At 39.3% G+C, this 11,736-nt stretch overlaps 1 protein-coding gene across 6 annotated transcripts in view; it reads left to right on the top strand.

Annotated features, from left to right (window-relative positions):
• The window catches only part of HECW1 (HECT, C2 and WW domain containing E3 ubiquitin protein ligase 1), a 422,686-nt gene that overhangs the window by 173,781 nt on the left and 237,169 nt on the right, over nucleotides 1-11,736 (top strand). For all 6 annotated transcript variants that reach the window (XM_079149876.1, XM_079149880.1, XM_079149879.1 and 3 more), the window contains one exon: nucleotides 9,605-9,929. In XM_079149876.1, coding sequence (XP_079006002.1) covers nucleotides 9,605-9,929 — 325 coding nt within the window. The remainder of the gene's footprint in view (nucleotides 1-9,604; nucleotides 9,930-11,736) is intronic.

The raw sequence follows: 11,736 nt of genomic DNA on the forward strand, positions 1-11,736 counted from the left end.
GATTCACAGTTGGTTTTTGGAGATGGAACTATGGGCAAGCAGGTAGTGGTTCCCTGAGTATGGAAGAGACACAAGTCACCCCCTCTGATGTAGCCCACTCCGGTGAGGCTCAAGAGTCATGGGGCACCTTCAACTGCCCTGTATTGGATGTTCTGGTAGGATGATGTGACCTACTGGAAGCCAGTTCCCTGCTTGTCTCTTGCCAGGAGGCTCTTGTGCTGTCAGCAGGGTCCCTGGAACTCAGCACCTGGAGCTGCTGGAGTGTCACAATGGTTCTGGGAGATGAGAGCGTACCCTTTTCTCCTGCATGTGTCAATAGGTAAAGAGCTTTTCTAACTTCCAACAGATCCATGCCCTCCTGAGGAAGAAATGGTCCAGATACTGAGAAGGGAAAAGCAGTTCCCTCTTCACATCTGTACACACCTGCTCATTCTCTGTCTCTGTCTCTTACACACACATGCGCAAAGGAGTACCGCTTTTCTTCATCTTTCCTTTCTGTGTAGATAAGAGGAGGTGCAAGGCAACAGAAAATTACCCCCAAATAACATGGGGAGGCCCCTGCCTCTGTCTTTCCTCCCTTTCATGTATCCACTGCCCCCTGCTCATTGCTCTGGACATGCAAACTGCCTAGATTTCAAAAACTTCACAGTTAAACACTTTCAAGCATCTGAATGGCCCAGAGTTGCACCAAAACATTACCAGACTTGACCAAAGCAGCAAAAAATACATACAACATGCCCAGTGAGATCCAGTTAAGACTCTTGCTTGCTTCTTTCACACATGAGTGAGAAGAGCTCATGAGATAGAAGGAGCAAAGACATCCTTTCTGCCACCATCAACAGGACAGACAGGGGTTGTTCAATTCTCTTAAACCTATTGCTGTTGTTGTTGTTGTTGTTGTTGTTGTTGTTGTTGTTGTTGTTGTTTTGATGGATGATAAGGATTAATGTTTTCCTAAAATAATATATCTGACTATCATTTCAACAAGTCCCTTGCTTTTAAGTCATGACTTCCTATGTGAATATTCTGTGACTTAGATATTCTCTGATTTGCTTATTAAAATTTTCTCCACCTAATGTTCCCATGTAGCCAGTAATGTATGGGATTTTATTTCTTTTTCAAAGAAAAGGAGCCCACACAATTTAGTTTATGTAATTCTATGATATTGTTCTACAATGACCAGCACAAAAGAAAGCTTTTTCAGCACATGGCTTAGAGGCTGGAGGCCCAAGTTTCAGGAATAGGTATCTGGGAGCTGAAGAGTTAGATAAAGATGGTGATGGTATGGCAGTGATCTACCAGCATCTGACAGGACTCAGGATGCCCTCACAGCCCACTATACCTACTTCTGTCTACTACCTCACTTATATAGCAATTTCCAAGCACAGGAACAAATGTACAGGCAGGACTCATGCTATGATTTGAATGTGGTTTGTCCCCGAAGGTTCATGTGCTGGAAGCTAGGTCCTCAGAAGTGCAGAGGTGGTGAAACCCTTAAAAGGTGGAGCTTTATGGAAAGTAATTAGGTCATGGTGGCTCAATCCTTATGTCAGATTAATGCCGGTTTTGCAGTGTGGGAATCTCAAGAGAGCTGTTTGTTATAATGTGAAGCTATTACACATGCTTGCTCTCTTCCGTATACCCAGTCACTCACCTCTCCACGTCTCTGCCATCTTATGAATCAGCCATGGGGGCCATCACCAAAATGCACGAACCATGCTGTTTTGACCAGCCACCAAAATTGTGAGCCAAACAAATCTCTTTCCTTTTAAAGCACCCATTCTCAAATATTTTATTATAGCAACATAAAATGGGCAACTCAAATCTTAGGAAATGACACAGAGAGGGGTCTCGGGGCAGTGTTCCAGCCCTAAAATTCTATTCTTAATTGACAGGTAAAGGACAACTCCCAAAAAGGTGAACGTCTTTCTTTTTAGCTTTAACAAATTGTTTTCTTCACAGTGGTGACTAAGAGGAAATGTGTGGGCAACATGATTTTTGTATTCTCTTGCAATTCTGCCTGGAAGGACAGGCCATCAGGTTGGGTGGGAGGTTTCTCATTTTAGCCTGTCAAGACCAGCAGGCCTGACAGTGAGTGGAGATTTGGATAAACTGTCCTGGCCTGTGTCTGTACCATGCAGCTTGAGCCATCTCCTCTTCCCCTATACTGCCTCTGGGGTTTCTGCTGGGACTTCTGCTGGTCCTGCCATCTGGACACCTGATTCCTACCAATGTAATTTAGGAAACAGGGACTCAGGGATTCTGGGCACCAAGCCTTGTTCTTAACATCAAATAAGCTCTTAGCTATATGTCATGGCTCTGAGACTTGGGAGACACACACACACCCCAGCCCACACATCACCCACACATATACTCATTCATTCATTCAACAAAATGTTCACATTCTTGCAGGCAACTGGAAATGCAGACATAAAGGATTTAGGCAAGGACCTCGCTCTCTTGGTGTCTCCCTTCTATGACACTGACAGAAAAAAAAGTCAACAAGGAAGATAATTTTAGACAGAACATGTTATTCAGGTTCTCCTTGTTCATCAAAGACAGAGAGGAGGGAAATGTGGGATTAAAGACAGGCCCTGAGTTGACAGCAGGAGTTTGGGGGCTTAAGATATGGAATAAGACAACTAGACATTTGGATATGGTCAAAAGACAGCACAGCCAAACACACTCATCCACCCAGAATAAACTCATTCTATGACCTCAGTTTTTGTCAAAGACTTGTGCAAGAATCTGCCACTATGTTTGTGATTTTTTAAATAAAGTTCTCTTGAGATATTATTCAGCACATGCGTGTTGTTCTCTACAGAAAATCCAAGATGAAGTATTTTATGAAGGACTTGGAAAGAGAAAAAAAAAATTCCAGCATGCTGATCATAGGAACTAAATAAACTCTTTCTCTTTTTTTTTAATTGAATACCTATAATTTTCTTACTGAGGTTTTATTTGTTCTAATTAATTATACATGACAGTAGAATGCATTTTGACACATCATACATAAATGGAGTATAACTTCTTCTTCTGGTTGTACATTTTGTAGAATCATTCTGGTTGTGTAATCATATAGGTATATAGGGTAATAATGTCTGATTCATTTTACTATCCTTCCTACCTCCATACCCACTTCCCTCCCTTCACTGCCCTCCCTTCACACCCCTATGCCTGATCCAAAGTACCTCTATTTTTCCTTAGCCTCCCTACCCTCCTTATTGTAAATTAGCATCCACACAACAGAGAAAACATTTGGCCTTTGATTTTTGGGTTTGGTTTATTTCACTTAGCATGATATTCTCCAACTCCATTTATTTACCTGCAAATACCATAATTTCATTCATGTTTAAGACTGAGTATAAACTCTCTTTTTATCTTTTTGGCTACCAAGAGGCTCAAAGAAGTATATCTGTCCATGTTATAATTTCGAGAAAGAGTTTAAGAATGATAAATGTGCCCACATACACAGGTGCATAACTCCTTTTCCTGCTACAGGATATAGGACCTTGGGAATTTTAATTAACTCTTCTGAGGTGGTTTCCCTACCAGTACCTGGCTCTAGTGACACTTGATAGGATTTTAATGAGACAATCTGCAAAGTCCCCTGTATAGAGTAAATGCTCATGATCATTATTATCCTCTTTCTTATTGTTACTTCTTTACTTCTGTACATTTTATATTTCCCCATTTTATTGTACATTTCTTTTGTTGTAAATTTTCTCAAGTTCTTTGTAAAGAGAGACAATTTTTTTTTTCAGTTCCATTACCCCTATGACGGCATAACCAGAGCTGAGAACAGGGTAAAATAAAACGCTCCAGGCATCTACTTGATCAAAATAAAATCTGCTCTTGGATTCAAAACTATTATGCTCTTTCTTCCAAGTAAATAATGCCAGCTTCTATAACTGCGTCTTGTATATTCTTCAGTAAAGTTTCCTTCAGGGCCTGTTTTTCTCTTATGATTTTTTTATTTCCTAGTGTAGAGCAATTTTTAAGAATTATTTTCTCTGTTTTAGTTATGCATTGGTGTGCTTTCTTTTTGTGTGAGGTATTCCTAAACAGGAAAACTGGTAATGACTTTGTCAGACAGAAACTGACTGTATGGAACCTTTTGTCTCCCTGCATTCTTTAAAAAAAAATTCCAAAAATAATGATATGCTCTTGACCTACAAGTGATGATTTTCTGCTTTCAAAATCCTATCTTCTTATAGAAGGTTTTGTTTTTGCTAATGTGCTCTACTGCAGACAAGTATCCTAAACCACATTAAACACACGAGGCCTGTTCCAAGATTAAAACCAACAATAAACCAAGAACATATCACTTAATTCAAAGCATTTCAATGATTACAATGTTATTTAAGTTTGAGAGCAAAACAAGTAAACAAAATGTTATGAGAATGAGGTTAGGAATGACAAGATGGATGAATATACCAAGATGCTTGTGGGTCATAGGACCACATTTCTACTTGCCAGCCCCCATGTTGACAGCATAGAACCACCCACATTGTCATGGGACCTCCCCCCTTGATCATCCATAGGACCAAGTGAAGTGGGGTGAGGTTAAGTAGCACCTCTTCTGGAAATCCCCCAGTAAAGGTAGATATAAGCCAGTAGGTTCCTGGTTTGGGGGCCTTAGACCTTTTTCTCCCTTTCAGCCTGTTCTGCTTTATGAATGTACTTCCACTTTCAGTAAAGCTACCCTCTGTTTGCTTCTCCTATGTGTCTCACTCAGTTTTTGTTCCAGAGGCCAAGAACCTTGGCATAGACTAGACCCTCCTCCAATAATAGTTGGATCCCCTGCTATAAATTGGAAAAAAAAAAAAAAAAAAAAAAACAGATGGAATTTTACTCCTTATAAAGTGGGGCTCTTTGTACAATTTTTTTAGATTGTTTTCATTGTATCCATCTTTTCAGGGTCAATTAAAATCTGTGCTTAACATAGCCCATAACTGGGGACCCTTAATTACAACCAATCATTGGAAAATTATAATGTTATAGAAACAATTGATGACATCTTGTAGTCCTTTTATCAGCATCATATTGCCTATCACTGAAAGTAAGAGATGATAAAAGACACTTGAATTATTTGATGGGAAGAAGAAAAACTTGGGAGCCTTAATGATCAGTGATACCCATCAATTCCTCTTCCCACAGAGAATGAGAAGATCTACCCCTCCTTTCTCAGAGAGGAAAGAGGAAGGAGGTCTTCTATCAGGGTAGAGCCGCCTTCAAGATTAGGAAGAATTGCAGGGTTGTAAAACACTGGGATCACTGTCCAGAAAGACAGTGGTCTTTATCCAAGGCTATTTAAAATCAGAAACAGATCTTCATCTATCTCCCAATGGTTCAGATGTAGAAGGAAAATGGTTAAATTGCTTTTTCTAGTTCCATGAGTCTACAGTAAGTGCCGGGAACATTTGTGAATGTCTGGGAAAACTGTGACCACAAAGAAATTCATTTTTGGTCATCAACGCTATCCACCTGCTGCATTCAAAAAGAACTACTAAAATTTGCTTAAATATTCTCATCACAAAACAAAATAAAATAAAATTTAAAAGACTAAGATAAAGGATGTGTTAACTAACTTGATTGTAGAAATCATTTCATGAAAGAGATGTTTATCAAATCATCACATTGTATACCTTATAATCATAGTATTTTATTTGTCAACTATATATCAATAAAGATAGAAAATTAAAAATAAAAGGAAGCACCTGTTGTGAGACTTTAACAAAAACATCTGTCTGGGACATGATTGAATATAGTTTTATGTTAGACTTCTTCCTACATAACATTTTGTCCCTATCTTCTTCTCTCTCTCTCTCTACCACTTACTACTATATTACCATGTTTTTCTGTATTTTAAGTATTTTTCTAAGTCACTTTAAGTACAAAAAATATGATATAACTGAATAAAATAAAATCTCTTATTTGAAGTTTGAAGGACTTTTTTTAAAACCAGAAGTTATGCCAGGCACAAAGGATATAAACAGGACAAAACTTCAGGGTATAGGAATGAATACGGAGAGACCAACTAGCAGTAAGACAGTAAGTGTCCTTTCAGGGAAATGGGAGTGCTGTGGGTCATGGAGCAGAAGTCCTGTTCCCTTGGGAATAAGAGAGGATACAAGGAGAAGCTAAAACTGAGTTGGTTCTGGGGCATAGTCTTGAAGCAGATGTACAAATTATGCCTTAAGTATGCAAAATGCATATTAAAGTCAGTTTTTTATATCCATGTGTTTATAAAACTAAAGTAGCCAGATGTATTCTGCCAGGGTCAGTAGAAGAGCATGACCTTCCAGGAACAACCTTGAGGCTGCCCTTCTTATTCCAGGAAAACACTATTATTCCAACCCAGTAATCACAGATGAACACCCTCATTCACTCATGTTTCCTTTTATAGTTTTGTTCTCACCATGTGGACAGCGATCATGTCTTTAACAAAAGAGAAACACTCTTATCATCTTTTTGAAGCCCTGATTGAAATCATGTTGATAAAAATGATTTCAGCCTCCTCTAATGCAAAAATATCCTACTCAATTACAAACATTACAGATAAAGGAAGCCTTCCTCTGGAAGTTGGTAGATAGAGCTCATTTACCATACACACCTATAATTTCAATTTTGCAAGGAAACCTGGAATGCCATGAGCAGGAGTGACCTTCAGGGTCTGTACAGAATGAATTTAAGTATGAGGACTCTGTGGCCATGTGAAGGGACATGTGGCCAGTGGCTTAGCCTGGCTGTCTTTCCATACCCTGTGTTTCAGTTGGACTTCCTTCCTAAAGTAATCCCATTGCCAGAGTACTCGGCCAGAAGGGGGAGTGCCAATATATCAGGTTGTTATGGTTTAGATATTTTGTGCCCCCCAAAATCTCATGTGTGAGATAATGCAAGAAAGTTTAGAGGTAAAACGATTGAATTATGAGAGTTTTAATCTGGTCAGTGCATTAATATGCTGATAAGGATTAACTGGGTATCTGTAGGCAGGTTGGGTGTGTCTGGAGGAAGTGGGTCATTGGAGTTGGCCTTTGGGGCATACATTTTGTCCTTAGTGAAAGGAAAAGTGTCTCTCTGCTTCATGTCCTGAGCGGCTTTCTTCCACCACACTCTTCTGCCATGATGGTAAGAAAGCAGCTCAGGATATGGTACCAGGGGCCAGCTTTGGATCCCACCAAGGGGTAATTATTTCCATTAAGGGAGGACAATATTGTCATGGGGTGATCTGCCCGTAAGACTTATTATTCTGGTCAGGTTTAGGACAATGACTAGAGACATCTAGGTGTAGCTCTGGGAATCTGGAATAGGATGTCATTAAAAAAAAAAAAAAAAAAAAAAAAGGGAAGTTGAGAATCTGTTGATTATGATGTCCCTGCAAATCTTGAAAATACCTTAGTGCCTTCAGCCTTGAAAGGGGATGAAAGGGGTTAGGTAAATTTAGGGCTAATTACCCTTGTGTCAACAGTTTTTAGACAGATACTCATTAAATAATTAACATGTCTGCATGCAAAGTTGTGTAGGAATCTGATCCGAAGTTTAAGGTAGTAAAGGAGACAAATACAAAATGAAGGCAGCGATGCCAAGACTTTTTCCTGCTTTTAGTTATCCACTGGGCCCAAAGTTACCTTTGCAGGTCCCAAAGTCAATACTTTTAGCAAAACCAGTCTCTTAAGTCCTTGTTATAATACCAGTGATACTAGAAGATTTTTATATATTGAACTCTTACTGTGCTAGGAACTTGATTTGCATGGACTTTTAAATTCTGACAATGACCATTTTATGGGTAAAAGGCTGAGGTTCAGAAAGATTTAATTGTCCATGGATAGAGCCGGAGCTGGTAGGTGCCACACCAGTCGTGATCATGATTTGGTCTAACTCTTAATTATATACTTGACAATTTTATTTAATCTCAAGCAGTATTCAATCTCCAAAATATTGTAAGCTATTATTAGTCCACTTAAATTATGTGTAAACTGGAGAAATTTTACATTATAGCAGCAGCCTTTCTGTTTAGGAGATTTTATCAAGACCCCTGGAGGATTGTCAATTTACTGAATTCCTTCCTGAACTACCCAGAATAGGTTTGAGATGGGTGGGTGGGTAACTGGCTCATGCTTCCCTTGGCTTTGCTGGTCTTACTGACAGGAGAGCTAGTTATAGAGACGAGACAAGCATTTTTTTTAAAAATAGAGGATATGACCCTAATAGCATGATGAGATATTTTCTGAGGTCTGGTTTTTCTGCCTTTTGTAAATCTCTGGTTATCACCAGTATAGCCACAGGTATTCCTAACAAGAGACATAAATAATGAATAAAAAGGCCCTCTACCTGGTCATCAAGGACCAATATTTAGAATGCCAACACTGTGCTTAATTAGGTTCATGGACCTGGAAGATAGAAAGAGTACAGGCCTGAATTATTGTTTAATATCTTTAAATAATTTGAAGTATAATCTGGTACTGGGGTCTTGTCCTCATGGCTGATAAGCAAAAAGTCAATAATTTCCATTTGATTGATGTGCATAGTAAGTTATAATCCCTGTAATCTAAGTAGCATGATTCAATACTTCTAGGCCTTAATTTTCTCTTCTTGACAACAAAAATGTTGTTATTTGTACAATAGCATGTATTCATTTTTTAATTTCATTTTTACAGACTGCATGTTCATTCATTGCACACAAATGGGGTACAACCTTTCACATGCATTCTTATAGCCAGAAATTCCCAAAATGTACATTTTAAACTCAATTTTAGTATTGTTTGATGAAGTCAGAATCATCCTTGCTCGTTTCAAAAACGAATCCCTTAAGTTCTGTGTGATGCCCTTTCTTACCTGTTTTCTAGGTTATTATGCTTTATCAGCTCAGCTCATTATAAGTACTCAATGTTACAAACATTTAAAAAGAAACAAAAATGCACTCTTCATCAACTGCAATGTGTTCTACAATACCTTTGCCTCCAAGGGAAACAGTCCTCAGAGGTTGAATTTTACTGAAAATTGTGGTGTTCAAAGAGTACTAGGATGTCTGAAATCCTTAATAGAAATGTCAGACAGCCTAGAAACATTCTATAGAGTGAGAGGGTAGTAAATGGAGGAGGATGGCCACCTGGCCCAGCAGGGACCACCTCTAATTCTGGGCTGTGTGTAGAGTTTTGAATGCTGCAGGGATTACTGACACAATCAATAATGATAATCATCATTTACCCTGGACAAGGATAAAATTGGATCCAATTGAATAGGTGTTAGAGAACTTGAGTAGTGACACTGCTTCTGGGGGCAGTCACATCCTCAAGGCTATTCTACACGCATTCCAGTTTTTCTAGCATCAGGTGAACTAAAGAGAGCTGGGTGAAGCACAGACTCCAGCACAGCCTGGAAACATAGCACGTTGGTTCATTTGTATCTCTGTTCTTGTCCCTGTGTGAACCCAGAGCTGCAGGCTTTGTCACAAGGAAAATGCTATATGTCGTGTTTCAAATCTCCAGGAGGGCAGCTCCCTCACAGTTCATTTCCCTCAGTGCATCTTCATTTCCTGTGAAGACAGTGACCTAGTTGCTGACACAGTCTGACCCTGCTCACTGTCCCTTTGTCTCCACAGAATCTGTACCAGAACAGGTTTTTAGGCCTGGCTGCCATGGCGTCTCCATCTCGAAACTCCCAGAGCCGACGCCGGTGCAAAGAACCACTCCGCTACAGCTACAATCCTGACCAGTTCCACAACATGGATATCAGGAATGGCCCCCACGATGGTGTGACCATCCCCCGCTCCACCAGTGACACTGACCTGGTCACCTCAGACAGCCGTTCCACACTCATGGTCAGCAGCTCCTACTACTCCATTGGGCACTCACAGGACCTGGTGATCCATTGGGACATTAAGGAGGAAGTAGATGCTGGAGACTGGATTGGCATGTACCTCATTGGTGAGTAGATTATCACCTTCAGCCCCTCACTTGAGGGAAATACTGACTTAACCAGGCCTGCTAACAATGTGCTACAGAAATAATGGTCTACTGAAGTGTTCAAGTATTATTCATAATTCACTTTTACACATACTTCAATATTTTTAAAACTGTACAATATAATTTAGACACACAACTATTATACACCAGAGCGTGTACTACAACGCATTGGAGAGCACCAGTGTATTACCTTGTTTTTCTGCAGACCACATGATAAGGCGCAATTGCCGTCTCTATTTAATGAAAGCAAATCATGATATAGCAGGATTTGTCATGGTTAAAAACAAACATCCTTGCGCTTGAAACTACAGAAACTCCTCAGGTTGTGAATAAATGAATATCAAAAGCCTGTTTTAAAATCATGTGTTTATAAGACCACAGTAATACCATTACTCAACCAATGTGCATATGTCTAAGTGCAGGCAATTTCACTTTTCTTTCCAACACAATCATTTCATCATGTCCTCCAAAATCCCAGCTGCTTTGTATTCGGAAGATATTGGGGAACTGTACGTACAGTCATGGTGCTGGAGAAAGTTGACTTGATTTACCTTACATAAAGTTTTATACTCAAAATTGCCAAAGTTCCAAAATTGAAAGTTCATTAGAAAAGTTTTTTTATGTGAATTTTCTCAAGTCTGTACAAACAAACCAGATTATACAAATAAATTGGACGTTGAAGCAACTACTTTATAAAATTTCACCATTCTCATTAGTTTTAAAATAAAATCTTACAAATTTGAAATTATGAAAATAAATTACATGAAAAATGGATATGATTATACACAAGTCATTGTGTAAATTTTTGAGGTGGGGGACATAAGAGTCAACTGATCTATCACCAGGTCAATAGAGGTCAGGCCTTCCGCCCTCGGTTGGCACAGTGAACCATTTATGCATTTATGCATTTTGATTCGCTGTACACAGATGGGGTACAACTTTTCATTTCTATGGTTGCACATGATGTAGATTCATACCATTCTTGTAATTACACATGTAAATAGGGTAATGATGTCTGTCTCTTTATAGAGCTACCTTCCTACAACTGATGAGTGTGGATGCTATTCCTCAAATTAGGGAACAACTGGGGAGAAGGTTAATGAGCTCAGTGTGGAATTTACTGATTGTGGGACAAAAGAGATACAGTCATCCACAGTAAACAAAAGAATGGGTCTACAGCTCAACCATAGATTCAGGCTATGGCTATATATTAGGGATGACTGGAGCCCTGGTAGTAGATAATGTTCTCTGTCGATTGTGTGTGGAAAAAGCATCAGAAAGCCCCTGTCATAGAGGTAGGGAGTAGGGAGAGGCAGAGGAGAAACTCAAAAAGAAGATGGAAGAGGTGGTGAAAAGGAAGGACAACTAAAAACTCACACCACACAGGCTCTTGTCCTGTGAGGATGTTGGAAGAAGGAAGGGGCTGTCAGCCACATCAAGTATCACGAAACTCTGTGAATGAATAGGATCTGGTGTTAACATGACATTTTGACTGAGCCAAAAGTAACCACAACTCATCGTCTTGGAATCTTACTCTGACAGTTTGTTATTCTCATAGTAGCTACACATACATAACTGTGAAGTTATTTAATGCAGAATGCCAACACTTTCAGTAGCATAACACTTCAAAAATGATTTTCCCATCCAAATTATCTGTGAATCTTAAAAGTTTATAATTTGTGAGTCTTTGGCAACTTATCTTCCAGATTTGCAGTGCCTTGCCAAAGCTCAAGTCATGGGTAGAGACCCAGAAATTTAGGGATGGTAA

The sequence above is a fragment of the Sciurus vulgaris genome (assembly GCF_902686455.1).
Source record: "Sciurus vulgaris genome assembly, chromosome: 8".
Lineage (NCBI taxonomy): Eukaryota > Metazoa > Chordata > Mammalia > Rodentia > Sciuridae > Sciurus > Sciurus vulgaris.